Source organism: Gymnogyps californianus, chromosome 1 (genome assembly GCF_018139145.2).
Source record: "Gymnogyps californianus isolate 813 chromosome 1, ASM1813914v2, whole genome shotgun sequence".
Taxonomy (NCBI): domain Eukaryota; kingdom Metazoa; phylum Chordata; class Aves; order Accipitriformes; family Cathartidae; genus Gymnogyps; species Gymnogyps californianus.
This window is the reverse complement of record NC_059471.1, coordinates 2,001,227-2,029,216: the sequence shown is the minus strand read 5'-3', so window position 1 is coordinate 2,029,216 and position 27,990 is coordinate 2,001,227. Positions and strand designations below refer to the sequence as shown.

General features: G+C 40.3%; 1 protein-coding gene across 1 annotated transcript in view; it reads right to left on the bottom strand.

Annotated features, from left to right (window-relative positions):
* Positions 1-27,990, bottom strand: part of FCHSD2 (FCH and double SH3 domains 2) — a 166,958-nt gene that overhangs the window by 124,006 nt on the left and 14,962 nt on the right. Inside the window, exon 3 of the mRNA XM_050913717.1 lies at positions 8,567-8,612. Within this exon, the coding sequence (XP_050769674.1) occupies positions 8,567-8,612 (46 nt within the window). The remainder of the gene's footprint in view (positions 1-8,566; positions 8,613-27,990) is intronic.

Here is a 27,990-nt window from a genome sequence, read left to right as displayed (position 1 = left end):
ATCTTAAAAGATAAAAGGGTTGACCCACTGATGTTTATTTTTATAAATGCTGGAATATCAGAAGACAAGATAAACGTACATGGAGATGCTCTTCCTCATTTAAGAAAACACTATTTAATAAGCATTTGGACCAACGGGATTCTGCTTCTTGCAAAAATAAAACGGGTAATATTTTAATGAGAACCACTCTTGAACATTTCCCATCATTTTTTCCACTTGATTCGTATGTCAGTGTGTCATAGCAAATGGAGTCATAGGTCAGTATGTGAAGACTGCCAATCAATTATGCATTAATGCGGTAGACGCAACACATTTTCACGAAGCATTTGTCTTAGTACCTAATGAAATTTTAATTTAAAAACAACATTAGATACCAGTAACTAAGACTTCAAAACACAATTGTCAAAAGAATCATTGATCTAAGCCATGTTCAGTTGAGTGTTCCAAGCACCTGCACAAGGCCCTCTTAGTATTCTGTGCTTTCATCAACTAAAGACAACAAAAATCAGCAAAGGAGTAACTAACCAAGAGGACAGAACAGTCACAAAGAAGAATTTGAGCTGCTAAGTAAACTAGGAAAATTCAAACCAAATGCGTTCTCATACAGTTCTTCAGTACATCAAGCATGCATGTAGTGAAGCGCTGCAGGAGTAACAGATGCCCACAGGCAGGACCGCTGGAGCTGGAAGGTAGAGAATGAGAACTCTCACAGATTGTCCTGTGCCTGAAGTGCCAGTGGTGACATGGATATCAACCAAAGACATCATCTCCCAGAAAGCATCAGCTACTTCTGAAGGCTCTACATCCTCCTTAGTTTCTAGGCTTAATAAAAGAGCATACTTTTTTCCACTTTTTTTTTCCTCCCAGAAAGCTGCTCAGTTTTTTATATTTTTATTCATGAAGCAGGAAGAAGTCTACAGAAAGAAGCTTGCCTGACATGCAAGCAAGCATGCCTGACACTGTTTTCTCTGACAGATGGGATCAACCAGAGCAGGATTCCAAAGCAGGAGAAACAGAGGAGCCTCACAGCCCCTAAGTACACATGAGGGAATATCACTCAGTGCAGGAATAGGCCTGAATGGCTCCAGCATTTTTGCATTTGGATCCGGAGGTTTCTTGGATACAGCTTTTCCCCCTCCCCCAAGTAGCTGTGCCAACAAGGTTTAAGGGAGTAACATCCAAAATAAAGTCACACACGAAGCTTCAGTGGGTCTGCTGACTTTTCCTATAGAAATTCCTACAACAGGGAAGGCAGAAAATTCAATTCAGACCTTGGATTGTAAGATTTCAGTAGCTGTTATCTCTGTACAGGTAAGAAATGAACTCTCCTAAGTCAAACAGGTGCCATATTCACACAGCCACTACGGGAAACAACTGAAGCTGGATAAAGGCCATGCAGAAAGTCTCCCTCCAGGCTGTGATGGTGAGGCCACAGCTCTGGCTTGGGAGAACATTCCCCAGCGCTGGCAGACAAAAATGTGGTTTTCATATTTGGTTAAAAAAAAAAAAAAACAAACACCATTGAAAGATTATTAAAATGCTATGCAATACTACTGATAAAATAGAATGAAGCCACCTCAGATCTACTGACATACTTTTGAGTAATGCATGTGGACCATCTCGAGCCTCTGGGATCACTTCATGCAGCCAGCGTGAGCCAGGCTGGATGTGGCTTTCTAAAGAGGTCTAAAACAGTACGGTAAAGATACTGAAAATCTCAAGAGAAGAATTATATGGAGAAAATTCTGAAATTTAAAGGGTTTTTTGGTTTAGAATTTTTTGCCTGTCTTTTAAAATAGACAGCAATGATAAAGCTAACACCTGCAGACACGCAGTGAGCTCATTTATGGAAAAAGATTTCACTCTGAATTTTTCCTATGTTTCCTACAGAAAGTTTGAAAATACAATAAATACACAGACAGATTTCAAAGCAATTTGCTGTCTTCCAAATTAACTGCTATCAAGTACATCCAGATATAGCAACCATTCATCTCACTGCCCAGTACGGAAATTTCTACATAGTCTACTCATTTACTACAAGCGGAAGTTTCTCTGCAGAGAAACTGCAGAACGATAGCCAAGTTTCTTCAAAAGATAAGGCTGAGAAAAAACTAGTTTCTGTATGTGTGCTAATTACCAACTAAACCCTTCCTCACATGATCTGGAGTACAGAAGTCAAAGCTCTTAATTCCCTAAAAGATAAAGTATGCCTAAGTCTTAAGAATACATCTCCCCACCTCCCCGAAAGCTAATTTCACAGGTATTTTTTAAACTACTGCTTGATTACAAAAGTCATATTTCAGCCATAAAGCAAAAACAAGACAAATGTCTTAAATATTACAGAAATACTCTAGAGGGAGATTTACCGCAGCAGTAAATCTAATGTCGTTCTCAAAGGAAGAAGCAAATAATTTAAGTTCATCAGTGAACAAGACAGGCTACTGACCAGTGAACCTACGGCTGCTTCGTTTGTCCCCAAGTCGGGGGGACCCACCCTTAAAGTCTACAATCTCTTCCTGCTCTCCCTAAGGCCACAGTAACCTTCTGTATCCTTCGGGATGAAAAAAACCCCACATTCTGTCCAGACTACAGGGAATGAACTAATAGAAAGTTGCTTGTCGGATTTTCAAGGGAGGTACCTCAAGTTTATTTTACTGACACCCCAGGGGTTAGCTAGCTGCTGAGTCAGAGCGAAGCCTTCGTTTCACCCTGAAATTTTTTTTATTCCAAACCTGTTGTAAGGTTGTGTTTGCCAAGCTGCAGTTGTTTCGCCATGTGGGATTTCTGAATCAATGCAGGTGACTTGCGTTCAGTGCTGAAATGGCTGCAGTTACAGAACTCTCTAGCACCTTCCCCAAACCTCACAGACATTGCTCTTCCTGTGTAGTGCCTGCCATCCTCCCGCTCTTACAGTTAATACCGCAACATTGCAATAAAGCAATATATTTTCAAAAGAGAAGTACTTTACTTAGCACCTTACCTTTCCTTCTTGAAAGATTCTACTTTTACTACAAGTGGAGCAATTTGATTTTCAAGAAAGTGCTCTGCGATCTACTAAAGCACACCTTCCCTCTTTCTAATACGCCAGCACAGGTATGTTACGAATAAATACTTGTACAGAGCTCCTCCTCTATAAAGCTCAAAGCATTTTACAAGGCAAAGGAAGAAGAAAATTATTGGAATTCTGTTGCTGAAGCAAATATTGCATTAATTGCCAAAGGCTTCTGTTTAAAAAAAAAAATTTTGTTTAAAAAAAAAATATTCAAAAGACCAGGGATCTAGTTCCCATTCTATCAGAAAGACCCGTATTATGGTGGCTAAAATTCACTCAATTTCTCTAATTCCTTATTAGGGAAATACTGTCACCTTTTTAGTCTTCACAGTACACGGATAAATCAGTTAACATTTGCAAAGTGTCGGACTACATGGTAAAGAATAGCAAAGGAAAGAAATTAGCCACAGCACAAGTTAGTAAGGCATGGGGAGAAATCTCTGATTTTAACCCTTAGAATTTTAATCCACTGAAAAATCATTAAAAAGGCCCCTATATCTTAAGTAAAGCAGCCTAGTGTCCTTGTCAGAAGATGGTAAAAGAAACAGTCAGCTTCTATCTTCTGATTTTAAACAATGGAAAACCAATACAGTAAGGGAAAAAACTCAAGCAACTATTTGGGCACTGCAGCCCATAAATATTATTTAGATATATAAAATAAATTATACATTATATTTATTTATTATATATGTGCTTTATATATAAAGTATATACACGCACACATTATATATACACAAAAATTGCTATCGGAATATTGCAGTTTTCTAGAAAACAGGTATTCACTTATTCTGATGTCTTGAAAGAAGTGTTTTTTCAAGTCTGGTGAGACACCCATGGGGTGAGGAAAGCTGGTAAAGGTAATCATACTATCTGCCTACATCCACCCTTCCTCTTGCCTTTACTGTTCCTCTCTCCCCTCCACCTCCTCTCGCTCCATCTGCTGCTCTGACAGGCTGCTTTCTTCTTTGACATTCATTTCATCTTATTTTAAGGCTCCTCTCCTGATGATTGTCATTGATATAAACAACACCAAAGGATGCACTTGCACTTCACTCATAGCTGCCAATAGGAATGTGTGGATGTAAACTATACTACCTTTTATTTTCTCCATATTTTAAAGTGTTTTAAATGTATCAAGTTTCTCATTGCAACAGACACAGCAATCGACACCAAGTGACCTGTCCACTCTCTCCAGATCACAGATAAGATAGCTGTTTTTACTGAGCACACACATCTCTTCAATGTTAATTTGACCCCCAGAAAAAACAGACAGGAAAAAAAATCATAACAATTAGTGCCTTTTTTTGAATCTGAACAGAAACTTCTACTCGCACCTCAGTTCAAATTTAAAGCTCTCGTGTAGCTCACAGAATGGACTTTCCTACCTTTTTTCTACATTATCAATGCCTTCTGTTGAGGTACTACAGTTAGCAACTAATTAGCATGCACTGAAACGAATAGCACGTTTCACAGCTCCAGCTCTTTGAGGTCACTTGCAGACCCAAAGAGATACACCACGTTGATTGCCTAGAGTGACATTTTACTCTGAAACAATGATAGCTAAACATCGAGCAAAAACAGAGCATGACAAAACATGACAAGGAAGGTCATCTATGTGTTCCTAGCACGCGACACAGACCATGAAAGATTGCTGTTGAGTTAAAAGTGTTAAATAATAATAAAAAGTACAGCACAGATGTAACTATGATCTCAAAAAAAAAACCAAAAACATTTTACCTATTTAACATGCTAGGTAAAACAGTTTTTTACTAGGTAGCAGTGAAAGCACATGTTCACCAAGTTCTACTTTCACCTAACAAAAGAGTATTCTTAGCCAGTGATTTCAGCTAGCTTATTAATCAAGGAGAACAGCTAATAATAATAATACAAAACTGCAATTTAAATGCTATTACTAGGAATACTGTTAATGGGAAATGAGAGCCTTTCTATACTCTCAATTCTGAATATTAAGGTAAGCCTTTAAACGTGTATTAAATAATGCAGTACTGAAAAGACAAGTGGAATAGCTTAGTGCACGTTCACAACAGACATAGAAAGGACTGCAGAATTGCGGTACTAGGGCTGATACATCAGATACTTTTCCCATTTCTACCGCGGCACAGCCTAGAAAAGCCAGTGAAGGACCCACTGGAGGCAGACAATAAGCAGAAAAACAGCTCGAAAAACTTCAATGGCAACAGGTATAATGCAGTGAAAAGACTCAGTAAAACAACTCCCTTAATAAAATAAGACATAGGGCAATTTACATACAGATCCTGTAATTCATCACATACATTCAAGCCACTTACCATGTAATTAGGGATAAATTATAAACAATGAACCATGGTGTTTCACTAGCATTTGTACAGGTTCTCCTTCTCCAAACAAAAGCACTCTGTATAGAAACTTGGCACCTAAGTGCAGTGCATCAGCGTACAAGTTTTTTAAACCAACAAAGCATTCAGTTCTAGGAAACTTATTTTCACTGTCCACCTTTCCACTTTTTTTTTTTTGCTTGCCAAAAAAGTCCTAAGTCAGAATATTCCTAGTTCCCTAAGGTGACAAAAGGCATTTGGACAGAATCTGTGAAAAGAATAAGAAATCTTCCCTCAGAAACTAACTACTGAGAATTTCCAGTTCCCTTTATAACTGGTTTAAAAGGAATATCCCACTGTTGATGAATACGACTTCACATTTATTTTGATTACAACTTCTCTCACCAAAAGGCTTTATGTGAAATTTTATTACCATCTCAAAAACAGAAATCCTTTTACAGGCCCAAGAAGAAACATCCAACATTGTTCTTGAACTGTATACTTATCAGCAAACCAAGGAAGCGATCCCACAAGACTTCATTCATACAAGCAGCCATTCAGTGAATCTCAGATGATGCAGCTGTATTGCTGGAAAGTTGGGGTTTTTTAAATGCAAGTATCTGAAAGCCTCAGTTGTTAAGACTGAGCCTTCCGAATCTGAGAATGTAATTATTTTTCCAACTTAGCAAGACTATTCCCTAAATGCAGCGACTGCTGTTAAGTGCCTCTGCATATAAAAAACACTCTCAGTGTAGAACGGATAAACGTATTAAGAATTGATCTTAAATTCTCTACAATGTCATTACAAAAATCACTAAAGAATACATACTTTTAATCAAAGTTTCATGAGGCATATATCGATTCTGTCATTGAAAAATTGCTATATTTAATCAAATTAAGTGCAACTGCCAATGTAATCAATGTACGCTAATGTAAATTCACGTACAATGAAAGAATTGGAGCACCAATAACTGCAGACCCTTATAGCACTATTGTGAGCATTTGGATTAAATTCAGTACAAGTTTCATTTGACTTACAAAGTGTTTTCAGCTGAGTTTTGGGCTGAGACCACATGCAGAAAATCTAGGGCTAGAAAACGTGTACATCGCAGATACAGAAATCCTTTCATAAACTGACAGTAAAGTCTGGCCCACAGAAAACGTTTGTTCTGTATATACTTGCGGGTGATGCGGCACTGATGACTAAAAGGATGCTTAACACAACAGCCTACAAACTACATTCGTAAACATCCTAGCGACAGCTTGCGTTTTCACATTTCACTTCTATCACTGTCCCAACATTGTACTGGGTTTGCGTGGCAAGGTTTTGGGGGGGGGGGGGGGGGGAAGGGGGGGGGGGGCTACAGGGGTGGCTTCTGTCACAAGCTGCTAGAAGCTTCCCCCATGTCCGACAGAGCCAATGCCAGCCGGCTCCAAGACAGACCCGCCGCTGGCCAAGGCCGAGCCCATCAGCAACAGTGGCAGCGCCTCTAGGATAACAGATTCAAGGGGAAAAAGTTACTGCGCAGCAGCAATTGCAGTCAGAGGAGCGAGAAGATGTGAGAGAACCAGCTCTGCAGACCTTGGTGTCGCCCACAAAAAGTGAAGAAGGAGGGGGAGGAGGTGCTCCAGGCGCCGGAGCAGAGATTCCCCTGCAGCCCGTGGGGAAGACCATGGTGAGGCAGGCTGTCCCCCGGCAGCCCATGGAGGTCCACGGCGGAGCAGATATCCACCTGCAGCCCGTGGAGGACCCCACGCCGGAGCAGGGGGATGCCCGAAGGAGGCTGTGGCCCCGTGGGAAGCCTGCGCTGGAGCAGGCTCCTGGCAGGACTTGGGACCCCATGGAGAGAGAAGCCCAGGCTGGAGCAGGTTTGCTGGCAGGGCTTGTGACCCCGCGGGGGACCCATGCTGGAGGTGTCTGTCCTGAGGGATCGCACCCCGTGGAAGGGACCCACGCCAGAGCAGTTTGTGAAGAACTGCAGCCCATGCGAAGGACTTGCGTTGGAGAAGTTCGTGGAGGACTGTCTCCCGTGGGAGGGACCCCACGCTGGAGCAGGGGAAGAGTGTGAGGAGTCCTCCCCCTGAGGAGGAAGGAGCGGCAGAAACAACGTGTGATGAACTGACCCAAACCCCCATGCCCTGTCCCCCTGGAGGGGAGGAGGCAGAGAATTCGGGAGTAAAGTTAAGCCCTGGAAGAAGGGAGGGGTGGGGGGAAGGTGTTTTAAGCTTTGGTTTTATTTCTCATTATCCTACTCTGATTTGACTGGTAATAAATTAAATTAATTTTTTTCCCCAAGTCGAGTCTGTTTTGCCCATGACGGTAATGGCTGAGTGATCTCCCTGTCCTTATCTCGACCCACGAGCCTTTCATTTTGTTTTCTCTCCCCTGTCCAGCTGAGGAGGGGGAGAGATAGAGCGGCTTTGGGGGGCACCTGGCATCCAGCCAGGGTCAACCCACCACAAACATCAACAGTTGTAATGTCAGGCACATCTCCAGTTGTATTTATTGTATATTGAGCTCCACAAGCTCCCTCACTTATGTTTTATTCTACCTTTAATCTATTTTAAAATAAAATAATGTATTTTTAATCTGTTGTACTTGGACTTAAGCTCCAAGAGCCTTTACTGTAAATTAAGCAGGCAGCTGCCCCTTATTAGACGCTTTCTAATTTTGGAACAAGGGAGAGAAATCAATCCTCCCTCCTTTGTCACAAACAAATCAAAATTCATTCCACTCCCTATCACAAGCATAAGGCCAAATCTGGCTGCTTTTATTTCAGATGAATGGGAAGCTGCTCTTACTGAAGAATGTGAATGTAAATTTATTTTGGACTGACTATGCCAGAACACATTTCCTCTCCCTCTAATTGACCTGATTTTACTTTTTACTCAAGTTTCACACTAATTTCTGAGAAAACCTCAAAGAGTTGATTGACTTTATAACAATTTGAAAACAAAATGTTAAAAATGTCTTCTGTACCCAAGAAATTCCTCAAGTCAAAATGTCCATGAAAACACAGAATGGGCCTAAGGCCTGCATAGGCCAAACTGTCTGATTCAGAACTTTAACAGATACTTTCACAGAAAGTAACTTACAGAAAGGATAAACGAAAAAAACAAACGCTGTGGAAAATTTGCTAATGAATAAGTTACCTCAAGAGAACAATGTCATAGACATTAAAGTTATTCCAGAACCTACCTGTGCATATTCTTTCTCAATTGCAGCTCTTTTCTGACTGAATGCTCTAAAAGAGGAAAGAAAAAAAGAACCATTAATACACACAGCAAAACACAATAAATTCAATCATTTACTTAAAAGGATTTTCTGCTAGACAGTCTTTATAGTTAAATGAGCAATAAAAAAAGCAAAATTGTTTGACAACTGTATATCAGTAGCCTAGCAACTAGCGCATGTGGACTTCACATACGTAATGTTCAAATTTCCAAGTTTTATTGGACAAATTCAGTTCCCAGGACTACCGGTGTAAATACCGTTTACTTCATTAAAGGCTCATCAGCTTTCCACTGGTATAGCCTAGGGAGGAACTTGGTAGCATAGAAGACAATTTGGCTTTATGCATCTCGACTGACTTACTTACTATTTCTTTTTTTTAAGAAAAAGGAAAGTCATGTTTCCCTAACAGCAACTGAACATACTAGATTCACAGTTGTAGTCACAAGACTAACAGCCTCTCTTTAAACTCATGCTGTCCCACAGCAATATCCTGATTTACCCATTAATGTAGCTATATCACATTAGACCCACTTAACTCGGTGCCAATCATAGCATGTCATTCCACATTAACATCAGTGCTGTACTCTCACATAGGGGCTCAAGATGTACCATCGCAACGTATTTTAAAATAGAGGGTTTCAACATTGTAACAGGAAGAAGGTTCAAATACCTAGATGCATCAAGGCTCTTTCTTCAATAGCTTAAGCTGTTCCCTCTTTAGCCCTTGAACAGTCAAAGCAGAGTAATTTTCTTCAAGCTATACTATAAACTACTAAGCTTAAGGCTATGCCATCAGCAAAAGAAAATCTAATTCTAGTTAAATTAGTTACACAGTAATTACGGTGACACGTTAATAAAAAAATCCTCAGGAACATCCTATAATAAGGTTAACTCAATAAACACAAACAAAAGGAGCTCTGAACAGGCTCTTTCTACTCCTGTCTACTCCATTTCACCCGTGAAGAGCATCCACATACTGATAAGGCGTTATGGGCTCAGTCTCCCCAACAGGATGTAAAACAAAAGTCTAAACGCATCGTGGTTGCTTCAAATTCTTTCCAGATTAATGATAGCTCCGACGATCTGGCCATATTCCAACTCCAATAATTACATCCCATCTTCCTAAATCCCCCTCGTGTAGCTCAGGTGGGTACAAAGGGCTGCATGACTGTGCCATACGAAACACGTCTATATGAATAGGTAAAGTTGTCTGAGATGTTTGTAAATGAATCTACTTTGTAAAGCATTCCAGATATTTCATCTAGTATTACAAAACGGTTTCTTTTAGGCTCTCCTGTTCCAAAGTCCAATATCCCAGTCAGTTTAGCAAACATCTAAAAAACAGAATAAACTTCTGAAAGAACTTACTTTTTTAAAAAAAGTATAAATAACTGCAGAAATAACTACTAGGAATAACTGAAATGTGTTATCAATACTGAAAAGGTAAAAGAAAACAAGCAGCTGTCTTTGAAACATAAATCTGGGAAGACTTTAGGCAAAGGCAGTTATTTTCCAATTCTCAGCTAATCTTATTTGAAAACATATAAACAGAGCTAAACGTTAAGGATACTCAGTTTACACAAAACCTGAATATGGAGCTGTATATTTCACCACCAGGTTTTCCTCCCCCCATACAAAACAAATTCCACTTCAACTAATTGCATAACAACAACTGTGACAAGCTGGAAGCCTAAGATATCCCCTAAAAACCTTCTACATTAAAAGGTTTACACCAGAGAAGAAAAACAAAAGCATTCAACTGGCCCTAGTGCAGAATTAAAAAATACCATGCAAATCAAATTTACTCGCACAACCGACAGAAATCTTGGACTTGGAACGACTGCAAGCTCCAGCATGAAGAAAATGTATTGTATAGTAGCACCTCCATAAATTAGAAACATTTTAGAGTAGTTTTAGATTTTGTTCTGTATTTTAAATGGGGTCTTACAAAAAAGTTGGCAAGACAGCATGTAATTCAATTTATACAATACTTAAATTTGTGTTTGATCTATGTTTTGGTGAATGAAGAAAACGGTAAGTACTGAAAGACCGGCAGGATCAGACATCTGCATTCCTTGAAGCTGGTGTTCTCTGCTGCCTTGTGACTGCATTTCCCTCGGTTAGTCAAACACAAAGCTGTTTTTAACCTCAGGACAGTTTATACAGCAATCCTTTTATGACAACCATAAATATATTACAAAACATGACAAACTATGAGACTGAAGTAGACAAATTTCCCAGGAGAAAATTATTTTGAGCGGGGGGGGGGGGAAGTCTGACTAATAAATGCATCATAGTTTCTTAACTTGGGAAACCCGAAAACTTTCATGTGTGTATCTTGATTTTATGTGCAAAGCTGGGATATTCTTAACCTTACTGTCATTCAAGATGGAATTTCAAGTTCATTCATATACGGAAACATTTGCTTCCATAAGCTAATAAAACGTTCTCTAACTGCTACTGAAAAGTTTTTAAGAAATGAATTAGTGGATCTGCAAGAAAGCAGGAACATTATTTAGGGTTTCTTTAAACTAGGAAGTACTAATATCTGCTATTACATCTTTTTCTCAAATTAACCATTAATTAAGTGCAAGAAACACCCAAATTGCATGCCCAAAAAAGTATCTTAGGTTTTGTTTCTGGACAGTAATTTCTAAATATCATCTCTATCTCGCAAACATTAATTGATGCAATACGCTTATTCCCTTTGCTCCAATAAAAATCATTCAAAAGCATTTAAAGTCTTTGACAGTTTAAAAAGAGGGTGAGAAAGAATAAATAAAAAGAAATCCAACAATATTTGGTGTATATAATCAAGCTATAACCATTTTCCATTTGAATTATGATACTTGTCACAATCCTCACATTGCAGGAAAATCCTGACTTAGCCTCCAAAAAAAGAAAACCAATAAAAAAAAATATATTAAGCTCACCATCAGGACAAGAAGCCGCCATTTAAAAGGAACACTATTTTATTACACGTCCAGAGTGTGACCAGGCGCCTGTCTTTAAAAGAGCCTGCTGCTAGGGAAGACTGCTGCAAGCCCAAAGGAAAAGTCACACTCAGGAAAGTTATTTCAATGGTTTCAACATCCATGATTTAACATCAGGAGGCAATGCCAGCCACCCACAGCATTTCCTCACACGCTGCTGCCTACAGCCCCTTCCATGGCTTACGGCTCTGTGTGACTAGAATGAATCTAATCCTGGAGGGATTATGAAGGAATTTTCTTCCCGCAGCACAAACAGCTAGAAAAGCTCTGCAGAGAAGGGTTGTCTTCCCTTGAAATGTCAGCAATTGGCCAAGTCTGGTCAAAAACAGAGCAGTGGGGCTAGAGAACAGTCGCTCCTATTGTCATTAGGACAATAAGGACTAAATGTGGGGTTGGAAAGGACTTCTCTTTCAGACTAAAAACTAACATCTGACGAGGAGGAGGGTGGAGATTTTTCTGCTGCGTAGCAGGACTTTGCACACCTACATCTTCTCCTTACATTCCTCACCAGGCTTCTGACCTGGGATAACACGCTCCAAGGTGCGCCACGAGGCCAAGCTGGTCGCTTTGTTTCCTGAGGAAGGAAATTCTTTGGTCTTAATTCATAGGACTTTATGTGACGAAAAATATCTGGATGAAACGTAATGATCTGTGGTATTAAAGAAATTAGATTACGCCATTTAACTTTCCCTTGGGCTCTGTGAAACAGTGGAACTGTACAGGAGCAGGGGAAAGAAAACTACACTTACTGTCATCCCCGCTTTGCCAATACTACTTTTACTAGTGACGAACCCTCACTGTCACTGCAAATTCCCAAACACGAATTCCAGCAACTGCCAGGTATTTAAATTACTCATATCAATTTAAGATAACAGATGCTATGAAATATTCAGGTATATTTTTAAATTTTCATTGTAAATAAGTGTAACAATGTGAAGTAAGGAGTCAGGTCAGTAGAGAATGATGCTGCAAGAAATCTTCCTATAGAGAAACAGGAGAAACAGATGGGCTCAACCTGGTACGTGGATGTCCACTTGGGCTGGAAATGTCTAAAGCTCCCACTTTCATGAAAAATCAGTATATTAACATTAAAATATACATTAATGTTATATAAAACAATGTTATATCTGCCAAGGTTATCCAGTCATACAAATCTAAGGATGAAAGTCACAGCTTGCACAGTAAAAAGTTCAACACAGTGACACCCTGAAAATCAGAAAGCGAATTACTCTCTATATTAAAAAGCTAATTTAACTATGTCTAGAGAGCTATGCAAAAATGTAAAGACACTTCATGTACAGGTCTCTTGAATAAAAGAAGGGGCTAAACTTGCATAGGTCAATGTAATTCCATTTAAAGGCTGAGAAATTCAGCAACGAGCCAAGCAGGGGCCTGAATCCCATTTGGAACGAGTCCCCATGCAAGATCACGATAATGGTCAAAAAACAGATGTATTAACTGGCAAATTGGTACAACCCACCTAGCACTAGCAGTTTGTGTTAATACAATTTTTTGGCTATGGACATTCAGATAAATTGTTTAGAAATTTTAATAAAAAAAAAAACAAAACCAAAAACCCTTACAATTTATACAACTATGCAAAGCACCAGAAAACATACATATCAGTATCACATCCGAAACATCCAAAAATGTTAGACTAAAGAAATGCACCTGTTTTAACTGACCTTGACCTAAGACAGTCCCCAACTGCTATGCTAACAAAAGCAAGGAGCAGCAAATGAGAAAATAACATGCTCAGCTCTACAGAGACTGGATTTCCCAGATCAGCAGAACACAGAGCAACAGAATTGACACTTTCAGTGCCATCTATCTGAAAGATGATGAAAGGGGGGGCGGGAATTACACATGCACACACCGCATGGTGATGGTAACTCTCCAAAACCTTTTTTTAATCCTTTTAATACAGCCTACTGTATTCCCAACAGAATCAAAACAACAGTCAGTATCATTTTCTCTTTGCTTTACCAACTGTGGATCTCCCCAAGTCAACAAAAAGTGAAACCCACATTAAGTGATGCAGACGCAGATCAATAGAGTAGATCTGTAAAGCCCTAATACAATGAGAAAAGGAATGGAAAAAAAGGTGGAGGAATAAAAGATTTTCCACGGTTTCGATTTTATGGGGTATTAAGACAATTTCGAAATTCAGTTTAAAAATGAATTCACCCCATCAAAAATTCTTGAAGTAAATCTGCTTAGGAATTGCAGACCACATTGCAACTGATTTTAAACTGACTCAATCCACCAACACTCAAGGAGATGAATCAGTGAATTATGAAATACCCAAAAATTTCCAGCTTCCCAAAAATTAGATCAAGAATAATTCATGACATCTAGAACATATGCCAGTGGAAAATTATGACTTTGCAACTTCTACTTATAATGTACACTGGTAGCACACACACTCAGTGTGCAATGATGTCCAAACTAATACTATACTGGTTTTCTTTTTTAAAGATGAAAGTATACACTCACTCCAAAACTTTCCATTAAAAACATTAAAACATCTCATTTAAAAAAAATAAAAGAAAAAAAGGGGGGCAACCCCAGAAAACTCAGAAGCCAGTATTATGTATCAAGGTAGAATTACACAGCTGGCTTTGTTCATTCTTTTTGTCACATTCAGAGACAAAAATCACTACTGAACAATCTAAAAACCACCTATCTAACAGTGAATACATGCACAGACACAGTCTTAGCCCCCCCCAAAATACCGCAGTCTACCTTTGAAACAAAAGCAAACAAAAACCTGCACGCAGCAAGTTAATATAAAGTGTTACATATCAATTCCCTACCTCCCTTAACTGACAAACAGCTGTAGAATGCCTTTTACAGTGATGAGATGTATTTATTCTAAGCAAGGGAAACAGATCCTAATACATGAGCAACAGGGGAGGAACCCCGATGGTGAACTACACACACTTGAAATATTTATGTACAAGACGGCATTGAAATTTCCAGTTAGCCGCCCCAGCCTGACCTGTTGCTCAAGGCCGGCGTGTCCCAGGGGCAGGACTTGGCATTTGCCTTTGCTGACCTTCATGAGGTTCCTGCCAGCCCATGTCACCCATCTGTCAAGGTTGCTCTGAACACGGCCCTGCCTCCAGCCTAACTATTAACCATTCTCCCCCAATTTCATACCCTTCAACTTGCTGAAAGCATGCTCCATCCCATCATCCAGGTTGTTATTAAAGTCATTACACAGTATTGATCCAGTATTGACCTCTGAGGGATACCCAGCTGCTAGCTGGACTTTGCAGTGCTCTCCACCACTTACGGTTGGGAAGTCCAGCCAATTTTCCACTCGCTTATCAGTCCATATGTCCCTGATGTGGCTATAAAGGTACTACAGGAGACTGTGTCAAAGGCCTCACTAAAGTCAACACATACAATATACACTGCTGTCACCTTGCCCACTTTGCCAGCTCTCCCAGAAGGCAATCAGGCACAATTTCGCCTTGGTAAGTCCACGCTGGATGCTCCCAATCACCACCTTGCCCCTTCAAGAAATGGCTTCTTGGAAAAGAAGCCTTGGAAATGGCTTCTAGGAGGTTTTGCTCCATAACCTTCCCAGGAACTAAGGTAAAGCTGACCAGCCTGCTGTTCCCCAGATCCTCCTTTCAGCTGTCTTTGAAAATGGGTATGGCATTTGCCTTCTTCCAGCCATCAGGAACCTCTCCTGATTGCCATGACCTTTCAAAGACGACAAAGAGTAAACTATCTTACCACACCTCTGTAGTCCCAATAAGCTCACAGCTCTGCAACTGCACACACATTTTTAATTCCTCCTGTTTCTTTCCCACCTACACAGGCTCGTGTATAGGCATCTGTGACAGATCCCCAGTCATACTGGGGAGAGCCTCCTCCAGGACACTGTCTCCCAGACACTTCTTCCTTAGACCCAATGCCTTTCTTTCACGTTACGGTAACTCTCCCTTAGCAGACTTAGTTTACAGCCTTCCTCACTAGGTCTGGCTGTTGGCAAAGGCGCTCGTGCCCCACCTTGTCAGATGGATCCCATCCCTCCTCAGCAGTCCTTGTTTCAACGAGGCTCTCACATTTATAAGATCCAAAGCCCTGTCTGCAACGTCAGCTGCACAGCCACGTGCTGATCTGCTGGATGTGTCCACTCTTGCCCAAGCCCTTCACCTTCACAGGAAGGACTAAGAACACCCCCAAGGCCCCCCTGCCCTTCACACTTGTCCCCAGAGTTCTGCCATCACTCTTTAGACATTCAAGGTCACCTCTGGTAGCATCCTAGGTGCCCAGATTGGGTAACAGTCCCCATATTGGATGAGCCTTTATAGTTGTTCTGCAGCATCCTGGATCTAACTCCCCAGCAAACAACAAACCTCCCAAGATATCAAGTCAGCTCAGCACATGGATGCTTCTGTTTCCTTTAAGAGGGAGCGTCCAGTGACCATCACCTGCCTCTGATGGTATGCAGTCTGTTCACTTCCTTCCACAGCTCCTTTACTTGGTGGCAACTCGGTGCTTTATCAGAGCGCATCTCCCACAGGGGAGGCCACTGTTGGCCCCAGCCCCGGGGAGAGGCACCACGCACATCCTGCAGCCCAAGACCTGGACAGCAGTGTCCTCTGTCTGGGTTGAGATCTCTGTTGTGCCAGGGGTAGTTGCTCCCACTGATGTTCCCAACACCATCATTGCTCAATTTCAAGCAATTCCATATTTTGAGGAGAGGCTTTGGCCCACCTTGTGTTCCTGCTGTGCCATCTGCTACCTGTTAGCTGTATTCCAGGCTAGCAGCTATATAGCCACTCTCTAAACATCTGTTGAAGAATCATAGAACGGTTTGGGTTGGAAGGGACCTTAAAGACCATCTAGTTCCAACCCCCCTGCCATGGGCAGTGACACCTTCCACTAGACCAGGTTGCTCAAAGCCCCATCCAACCTGGCCTTGAACACTTCCAGGGAGGGGGCATCCACAGCCTCTCTGGGCAACCTGTGCCAGTGCTTCACCACCCTCATAGTAAAGAACTTCTTCCTTTGGAGTGTTGTTTGACAATCCCTGGTCAGTCTGTCGAAGACAAAAGGTTTAAGTACTCCTCTGTCAGGGAACAGCCAAGAGAAGCTGCCTGCTAGAGCCAGCAGCAGCAAGCCAACAGCAGTGCCCAGAAGGTAATCGCTGAAGAAGCAGCCTGAAACATGCTGCATCAACTGCTATGTCAAGTAGCGAACTCAGCTGCGCTGTCTTGCCAATGCTAAGGGAAAGCTCACTGGAAGCACATGCATGTGTAAGCAAAAGGCACAGCATACCCCAAGAAACATCTTAACACTTCAAAGGTACAACAGCTAATGTTTAATAGACAGATAGTTACATCTGATATGGTCATAGCGGAATTAAAACATTCTTTGTAATTCCAGCTGCCACTACAAAATCAAAAGGGGAGCAATCCTGAAATACTTGGGGGGAGGGATGGGGCCAAAACATTTTCCCTTCTTGTAAGAAAACAGGATTTCTTTAGGAATGCTGACATTCTTGTTTGGAGGTTTAATTCACTGCTTTTATCTGGATGCCTCATCCCACTTTCCCCAGTAACATGAAAAATGCACCATAATGAATCAATATCTTACAACTGAACAAGTGCTTTTACCTGGTTTTTAATTTAAGGACAGGTGTGTCACTAACAAAGGCACAACTGAATTCAAAAGTACTTCAGCTAACATAAATCATCACCGTAGCTCAGTTTAGGCCAGTGGTTGGCAATAAATGCTGAGATAACACAGCACACTAGCAGCTGCATGCCTAATTAGGTACTTCAGGAACATCCGTATACGCAGGGACAGACTGCATTAATATTCCCTTTCCATGTCCAGCAGAGACAAAGATGACATACCTGGAGCAATAATTAATCTACAGAAATTATTCATCATGACAAGATTCTCAAATGCTGTATGTAATAGGCTCCTCTTCGTGTTTTTCTGTTTACACTAAACAGAATTACCACTACAGAAGTGTTTTAAAAGATATGCATAAAATTCTGAGTGTCTGAAGGATAAATTACTTTACAGAAAAGCACTGGTTTCTAAAGTTATCTATATGCAGACTTCAGAAGCCGTAGCAGCAGCCGGAGCACAACAACCCAGGTTATTAAAATTAGAAACATACTTCTAATAAGAAGGGGTCTCCTGTTAGCTCCTTTCCACCAGGTGAGCACACATGTGGTTCTTCAAAGAAAAGAGCGAGCAACGCGCCACTTCAAAGAGGCAATTTAAAACACTACACACAACGGAGGCAGAATGATCAGAAGCGATTTTCATCACAAAGTACCCATGGCTTCAAATTCAGACACTTTTGTAGGCTGGGGAGTTCACATAATTACACAAAAGACCGGCTTTCCCTTTTCCAAGCAAAACTCCTCTGAATACAGAAAATGCTATCGTCTTAAGGCAATGCAATAACCTTGCCTGGAATACAGTAACAGAACCATTTCACTGCCTATAGCACCTAAAAAATCACCGTCAGCTTTGTGATTCGACACAAGTATCTGACAGACAACTGGAAAGCTCTCTAAGCTTCTTCAGTTTCATATAAAGTTCAAACACGGCATGAGCAGGGAAAAAGAAGTAGTATCAGAGGATAATGAACCTTCTTTCCCTTACCACGCAGCTAAAGGTAAGCTGAAGCAAGTTCACAGCTGTTGTACTTTCAAAGTTACATCTACTGCAAAATAGAAAACCAAAACAAGTACGGCAGGAGCGGGTTAAGTGGCCTTACAGAGTGAATTCTGGAATCTTCAATGACTGAAATTATACCAGCATTAATTTTTGGATAAGGCTTTGTGCTACCAGTGAAAATGGTAGTGCAGTGCTCTTCCTTCTCCTCAACAGTGTATTTCCCGGCCCCTTGAGCTAGCCCTAATAGTTACGCAGCTGCAAAGTCATGAGGCTACCTGCTTTTCAAACAAAGAATTGTAACTTGAAAATCCATACAGCACTGGTTGTTTTTTGCGATTTTTCTTCAGTTTTAGGGTGCTCCTTTTATTTATAACTTATACAAAAATCACAAGATTGATCCAGTGATGAATATCAAAAGAAGAAATGTATTCAACATGCCTACATACAGAAGTTTGAGAAAGGACCATTAGTGACCATGTACAGTTTATTTTAATCTTTTCTAGCCATAGCACGTCTCCTGGCACAAATTCTACTTGCCCACCATGCCTACGTTGATCATTGAACACCACTAATGACATTTTACTTACGCATCAAAAAATTCACCTAGGACAAAGCATGCAAACTTTCTCTGCTAGTTAGTGGAAAAGTTTTCTTATCCAAGCAGGCTAATGGGACATTTCCTCCCTGAATCAACCTGGGAAAGGGCAGAGGTACAGAGATCCCCACAAGGGAGCAGTTCCAAGGCTCTTCAGGCAAAATAAGGCATAAAGTTCCCCTTTCAGCACCCACAGGCAAGGTGGAGTTTCACCTTAATGCTTTTACATGTTGTGATTAACTCCTTTATTACAACTCTTTCTACTGTTAGGCCATCTGAAAGTCATTGGCAACCAAAGATATCTCACCAGGGAGGGCACTGCCTCCAATCGCTTTCTGGCTAGCTGGATTCAATTTAAACATCCCTGTATTTCAGTCAAACCAGCGTTGCCTCTCTAAGACTAGACCTCACGCCCTTGCTCTCGCAAAAAGGCAACTGAAGAAATTAAGAAGTTCTAAGCAAGTAGAAACTCACTTCCGTTTCATTTAAGACTGTACTCTCCACTGCCAGAGTACTTTAGCTTCCTCTTCAGCCACTCCAAGAAAAAAAAACACCAGATGCTATGTTACAGCAAATAATAGCCTTTATGTTTGGTTTTAAAAATAACAAACTCACTTTTGTTCAATGATTTTCTATCATCTGAATGCAACAGATCTCTTCCTAGAAAGGTGACTATTTTATATGCACACTGTTACCTTCCAGATTTATCTGATAAAGCATAAGCAATTCATCAGCATTTTTATCAAGGAGCAAAAGTCTGGATGCCTCAGTGCATACATTTCCTATTCCATGTCAGGTTTGACTAATATCAGCACTACTACTATTGCCTTTCCTGCTGAAGACTTTGTACCACCTAGTAAATAAACTCTAGAATAAGTTACTGTACTGTGTTGAGCATTTAATAGCACTGTTCAAACCCAGTTCTGCTGCTTAGATTTTGGGTTGGCTTTATTTGTCTGGTCTCCAGCTAAACTTGCTGTCACATACATTAGCACAAGATCATCATCCACGCCCTTCTGCACGGAGATAAATATGTACAATTTTTTCCCCAGATCTTGTAGAAAGATGTTCATCAACATTCATACCAGAGCATTATCTTGGCTCTTCTTTCCAAATGATGTGTTAAGCACATAAGTCTAGGTGAAGATTTCGCCTATAAAGACTAAGGGGAAAAAAGTTAAAAATGATGAGTACTGCAGTCTCTTCCCTACAGGCCATCACTAGGCTGTCTCCCCTGTTGCCTCTGAAAATGTCTTGCTGTTACCATTCTCCTGGCACCCCTTTTATTCCTCTTCATGTCCCTGACCAGCTGCAGATGTAATGATATTGTCCTTCAGCAGCCAAGCAAAGCTTTAATACTCCTCCTTTACTGCCCACCGTTTTCACTTGTTGTATGCTGTCCTTTAGCTCCTTGCTCAGCCTTGAGGGGCTTCTGCTGAAATTCCTGATCTTCGCACACAACGGGATGGTTTGCTCCTTAGCTTTCTGGAAGTCTTCCTTAGAAAAACTAAGCTAAAACCATCAATCCAGGCATATTTCCCCTTCCTGGCTGCTCCCCAGGAGATTCTGCCCACCAACTGCATGAACAAGCTGAATTCTGCTCTCATGACAGCGTGTCTCCAGCTCCTGAAGTCAATTTGTGGTCACAGAAGCCCAAGCTGCCACTAGTCTGGACAGGACTCCTAACAGCAAGTTACGAATACCAGCCTTCCTCCCACGACAAGTATGGACAATTTGCAGTTCTTATACCACAAGCATCTCAACGCAGTGTGAATGTGGCCTCCAGGCCAAGACTTTTAACAAGAGCATACTAATACGATCATTGCTGGGTAGGCCAAGTTCCCGTCAGCTGTGAAAGCACGCAAGCCAGAAGAACAAACTCAAAACCACCCTCGTGAGGTCACCCACAGCCTAAACTTTTGCCCACAATGAAGCTCTATGACCCACCACGAGAAGCCAGTGACATTTCCTGCTTGTGAATCAACTTGAGGCCTGCCTGATCTCAGCAGACGTGTGAAGGATGTCTTTACAACTCTTAAAGCACAAATATTTGTAACATGAAGAAACTCTTTGCTTGCTGAGTCAAGAAATTCAGCTATCCTCCCTGTAGGACACTGTTCTTGCAGCTCGTTGGCAAGTCATCCCTCACTTTTTCTACTTACCTCAGTGTACTTGTCCAGTTCTCTGGTAAGTATAAAAGAAAAAAAAGTGGACTTTTTTGAAACTTGATTTTAATATACATACTCTTTGTACCATCTCCTCTTTAGTCTTAATCTGAAAATAGTCAGCTCTTCTGACTACAGCTTCATAAGTTCCTGCAGAAAGGTATTAACTGACAATTCAAACATCCTGTAATATATCAGAGCTCTTCTCTCCTCTATAAATTCCTTACTATAATACGTATCACTAGTTTCCCCCAAGTAAATAAAAGCTACAATACCCGCCCCATCCCTTTTATAGCCAAGTCCACAGTAATCCCTTGTTGATTCAGCTACTACGGAACATTTTACCACCCTGAGGAGTCCTGCTACATCCTTCTACCCCTATTCTGCTACACAGAGGATTTACAGTAACTCACCAACTGTGTCCGATTCAGCATCTCGATGCTGCAATTAGAAGTACACTCTTCCTGCCACTAAAACTCATCATCTCAGGCAGCTACAATTTGTCCTTTGGAATGTTTACTCTTTAAATATCCACTTACTCTCAACTAAGATAAACTACACTAAAGGAAAATTCTCTTGAATGTAAACAGAGGTATTAAAGCAGAAAACATTTCAACCAATTTGCAGAAAGTCTACTTGTAACTTAAATCAGCATAGAGCAAACTATATAACAAAGATCCTCCTAAATCAAGGAATCAAAGTTGTGCGTGGTATCTTTGTGTCAAAAGCAATCTTCTGCCTTCCTGGTGGCATTCATCTACAATTGTTTTACTACAGTGTTCACACACAATTTTCAGTATCTCGATCATCCTCTTGCCCTCCTCTCAAGCAACTCTCTGAAACGGAAAAAAGATTTTTTATGCATTGATTCCAGAGGAATTAGAAGAACGTAGAAGGGAGGCAAAGCTAGAAATGATCTGCCTCTGCTTGGTTATCACCAAGCCCCATCCTTGACATAAAGCATAGCTGTTTCTAAACACAGCTACAGGTCTTCATCATCATTCTTCTGGACACAGGAGAAGCTTATTCTAATTTGGACCCAGAGGTAACTAAACCAGAGAAGGATTAACCTCCTATACAAGAAACAAGTGGCAGCATGGTTCCAAGCCTGAATTTCTCTCAACATTTTCACTATGAAACAGGTCTTAGTAAATAATGGAAGTTATTTGGTTTTCTCTATCTTCTGTAGATGGAAACCCTCCAATTGACCCTAGGCTCTTAGCAGTTGGGTACTGCCACCCACACCATCACAAAATTCCAGACTCTCAGCTCTGTTATTACCTTTCAGTCATTGAATTGGCACACAGGTTTAAAAAATGATCAACTGTTGTATTTTTGGCAATCTAGGAACTACTGTTTTTTTCTAACACCACTCAACTCAAAGGAGTAAAAAGCTAATTTGCCTTCCATGCCCACAGACAGAGAGCAGGTAAACAAGATCTTGCTTTGAAACACAAAATCCAGACAGTCTAACTTGGGATTTCTTGACTTCAGAAGTTCTCGCACATGAATGATTTCCTGCTGTTTAAAAAATATCGCTCCCTAAAAAGCCCATTTACATTTTAAAGACTATATTACTTACTCACAATAGTTTAACTGATGTACTTAAGATCTACAACTTCCCCATACAACGTATTATGAAGTCACCATTTTTACCAGGACATTTAGAGGTCAATCACAACTGGCACAGGTCAGTGGGTGCAAGTTTAGGTGCTCTTTATAACATGCATAACATACATCTTGGTAACAGTTATAACGCAAGCTTTTTAATGCCGTATGTAAAACATCTGGCATAACTCAGTAAAAGTTACCTGATTTAAACAAAAATATTAACATATATGCAAAATATTTAGTGTGATAGTACAAACCCACAAGCAAATTGGAGCTTAAACAGGAGATACTTGTGATTTTTATCAGCACAAGCTTCCAATTAATCAGAAACCTATCAAAAATGATGAAGCAATTTTCTCCCAAGTTTCAGTTTTAAGTATGCTTTTGAACTAAGATTTTATTCATCATTTAAAATGTTCTAATCCACACAACCTACAATAAATGACTCTTTCATAAACCATGAAATATCTTTACCTTGTGCCTGAACAATGACCCTCTAGCAATGCACACAGAAAAAATTTCCAGACAACATTAAACAGTGAGCAATGTACTCACCATAAATCACATTACTGTACAGTTTGGGATTAGGATGAGTTGCCACTAGCAACAGAGCCAAAAAAAATCAATTCTGTCACTATATATAGAGAATTCTTGTAACCTCAAACGTAGTCAATGTTTTCAGCAATTTGTCTCAGAAAAGTGTTAGCAGTCCAGCATGTGATCAGAGAAACATGACATCCAGACACAAAACATTGCTAAAACAATAGAGTTTTCCCTTTAGTAGAATAAAAAAGAAAGCAAAAAGAACAACCAGAAAGCTGCTGGTGAGCGTGAACATTTCATTCACCCTTTTCAAAATAAAAGCGCGCCATCTTTATAGCATTAGCATTTACAACAAATATGAAGACTGGTTTTAGAGCTGAAGTGTATTTAAAATGATGAGGTTTTGTTTTAAAGTGGGAAACTAAGTAAACATTAGGGAGAGATACAGTTTAGACAAATACAAAGGTACTTTTCTATAGCTTACCCAAACCTGATTGATCATATTCAAGATATTTCCTATTTAGAAAAACACTAGCATATTATAATTCAGACAGTCTACCAGGATTTTTTAGAAAACAGGAGTATGAGGAGTTTCTTTGATCCCCATTTGCTTAACAGCTCTCTGAAGAAGCCAAGACACATTTCATCATTCACGCAGCTTATTTCATCCTGGATCTGCAAAATGTTTTCTAGTAGGCAACAACAGCCTTAGAGTTTTTACCTTCCTCATCTGTCACATTTTAGGAATCTTAACAGTGCCGCCCAGGTTTATGACAAAGACTTTTCTCCTTTCTTTACCTATATTTTTAATACAGGCACTTCATTTTTAAATGATGCCCTTCACAAGGTTTCATTGTCATTAACATTGACATAAGTCAAATTCTGTATTTTAATGCATTCGACAAGTAATGATAATTACCATAATGTTTTTTTTCCTCAAAGCACAATTCCCCTCTCTTATATGGTACATGTACTGTTATTTTTTAAGTCAATAAAATTTAATAGTTCACTGAAAATACATGGTCCAATTTCTAAAATATATCTGTAGGTATATCTCAGAGCATTCCTTACAAAGTTTTAGAGCAAGAAAACAAGCTGCAACTGCAAAACAATTTATCTCTACTTTTGACACAATGTGCAGACCTTCAGCACATTCACCATTAAAATACTGTTCATGAGGTCTCTCTGTGTGAAGGCAATATTCACGTGCTATTTACACCCCAATCATACTACTGTGTGCTAACTCATTTGTACCTTCACAAAAAGCTGTTGCTGTTTAAGAAACAGCTGCTACTTGTTGCACATTTCTCCTAGACACTACCGCACGTACAACAGTCGGCGGGGAATGTGCCCACACCTCAGCCACTTCAGTGCAAAGTCTCATAACTTTGCCAAAGAAAGTGAGTTTAAGACGTTTAAGGATGGTTGACACTCCACAAGCCAGGTGAACCAACCTAACTGCTTACCCACAGCTGGATACACTACTCTGTACACAGATGTCGTAACAAGAAAGCACATTCCTGCTCACCATATAGCTTTCTGTAAAGAACACTGTTCACAGTTTTCCTTTAAAGGATATTTAAGCCTGCCCGTACCTTGGATGCAGGAATCGGATCCGTCAGTCACCGAGAACTGCAAACTGCATGCTTCCTCCCACCACCATCATCTCATTTCCCTGCCAGAATAATTCAATGCTACATCGCTATTACAGGTTGTGGTCCACATACTATGGAAAAACAACTATCCCTACCACCGTGAATTCCTGTTCTAAATAAGCAATGGAAAGGTTGCTCAGTTCCCCGCTATTCAACTCGTGTACATTATCGCTGGGCCAGATGCGACTCAGGAAGCAACAGGAGAGACACTGAAACAGAATTCTGCTTTCTGAATTCAGTGTCGTTGTTGAAATAATGAGAAAAGGCATGGAGGCTGCTAAATTTCTGTCAGTAGAGCATCTGCTGGGGGGGAAAAATGCTAGTATTTTCTTACTAATGCCACTGGCCACCAGGCCTGGCAGGGCACTGCCTATCCTTGAACTGTTTCTTTTCCAGTTCAGCTCATCTCATTTTCTGGAATGTTAGCATTCCTTACCTCTACCCATTTTACCTGGGCAGGTTCTGAGTACAACCAGTTGTTTCCAATTGTGCTTTGATCATTCCCTATCCAGTGAAGAGAAGCCAGAGTCCCAGCCCATCCTTTTTCCAAAAAGCAGAAACTTAACTCAAGTCTACTGCCAAAGAGTCTCCTGGAAAAAGATATTTGAAAGAGTACGAGAAGCCTTTTCTTCTTGCCACTGGCTTTCCTTGATCTTGATCACTATGTGCAGTAGCATCAGCTGCTACAAACACCTCAGAACAGGAAGACCAACAGAGGATAATCTTCCCCAAGGGCAAACACAGCTCAGGTGCTTAACTGGGAATTAAGAATCAGTTTTTAATATAACTCTATTGGAAATTCATTTATGAAAACAGCACTTTTGGGGGCAGGGCAGGGGGGAGCATCATATAGTTAGACTATTTTTCCTGAACGAAACGCTACAGTAAAACCAGAACACCGTTGTTAATACAGGTTGCCTCTGCGCTGGGAGTTCTCCAGCACAGCTACGTGAAGATACGGCAGAACGTGTCTCAAACATCTAGCTAGCTATGTCAACAAAATAGGGCCCAGCCCTCATCTAGCATAATATTGAACGAACCTGCTAAATTTAGAAAGAAAAAAAAAAAATCAAAACTTCAACAGAAAGACTTCTAAAGCAGGGAGATCCGTTTGCTCACTTGAGCATAGAAATGTGTTTGGCTGCATCTGGATTCACAATAATATCTCTTTGGCTGAAAAGATCTGGTCTCAGTTATTAACTGGACAGCAGCATTGCAGTGCACCTCCATGCGAAGGACTTGGCATTAATCAGCTCCAGCAAGCAGAGAACATCAAAGCACCCCTGCTAAGTAAAACGAACTTTTCAGGGAAGACCAAAACTCAACGTGCTCCACAATCTAGGCCCGAGGTGTTTAAAAGACTACCCCAAACTCCAGAACAAAGACCACTGTCAACAGTCACATTCCTCTGGCACAGCAGAGCTCTGCAGTAATGGTAAACCTTGGCTGCAGGACACAAAATGCAACTGGTCCGAAGTCCAAGTCTCCCCAGGAAATCAGGAATAACAACATCACCATCCTTGATTTCGAGTAAAAGAAACATACCTTCACTCCTACTTGCACTCATGCACATTTATAAAGATGAAAAGGAAGAGAGCAACCTCTTACCAAAAGAAAAGGGAGCACAAACGGGAAGCACATGCAGAAGAAAGAATTAAAGAACATTTTTATCAGGTTTCAGCAACACACTAGATGATGCTCAAACTCTTTATGTAGATTTTTATACTATTTCTTGAGTACCTAATGCCCAGTAGCTGCTACAGAAGCAGTAGAAACAGAGGATTTAACTCCCCTGGCATTAGAGATAGTACAGTCACTTCTCCCCCAGCGACAGACAGACTGGAATACCAACTTCAACTAGCGTTTGGATACTGGCATCAAAATTATGCAGATTTACAAATGAAAGAGTCATGTAATAACAAAGATCATGTTCACCACCTCAGCAGAAAAGCCTAAGCTTCAAATGCTTAGAAAAAATACAGTATATGGCTTGCTTTGTTTTCTATGCAACTGATTAGCTCATAGTAACTAACCAAAATCTGCTTTTACATAGATTAATAGAAATACAGATTTACATTTTTTAAAGTTTGGGGGTTTTGTTGGTTGGGGGTTTTTTAACCTATTTGAACATAGCGCATATCATTTAAGCTCTGCATACATTTTGATACATCAGAAGTTTTTAAGCAGATGCTACCCTGAAAGCCTGCACATTGGTCACTGCATCGTATCAAATGCTTCTGCACCTTTCACACAGCAAGCACAGGGAAAAAATTCAGATGCCCAAAGAGAACTAGTGCACTTCCCAAGTCTGCCATTACATATACAGTGATTCAAAAGACTCAACACCTCCCAGATCATTACACTTTTGAGCTCTTCACTTATATTTGAAACACACAGAAAATAGCTAAGCAGCAGATACAAACTAGTCTTACTGCAACTGCTCAAAGAAACTGCAGAAATTACTTTTCTTTCATCTCTTTTCTACTATTGGGTAGAAAATGTGGAATACAAGGAATAGCTGTAACTCCCGCTAACAGACCCAAAGATATTAGTTATACAAAATACTTCAGTACTCCAAAAATATTCATGTTTGCTATACAGAGATCTGAGTGTTCTTTTAACTGCAAAGAAAAGATGAGATTGCTCAAACATCTAGAGGGGAAATCAAATCATGAGCCTTCAATCTTTTTGCTCATAATTCACACATCTTTCTATTATCTTTTTTCCAGGTATGCCTAAGTAGGATAACTCCCCCCCCACCAAACAACCAAAAAAACCACACTACAGGCATTTTCTTCCCTGTCTGGATTATCAAAGTTTCAAAGAGATCAACTGTAGTAGTTTTACCAGCTGCTTTTATACAGAGAAAGAGAAAAAAAACATTGTCTAGTAGCAAAAGGTTTTTAAACAACCTAAGGATTATTTCAGTAAACAGAATTACATTCTCTCTTATTATGAGGTATTGAAATGCACAACATTCAGCTTTTACAACCCACATTCCTACACCACATTACCTTGCTATATAGATATGCTATTTCAACACTGCTACTGCTCCAGACACATAGTCCCATTCAACACTCTTGTCATTTCCAGCACTGAAGGGAGGCAAGGAAAAAAAAAGTAGAGTTTTGTCGTCCTCTACTTGAAAACACATAAATACTACTGG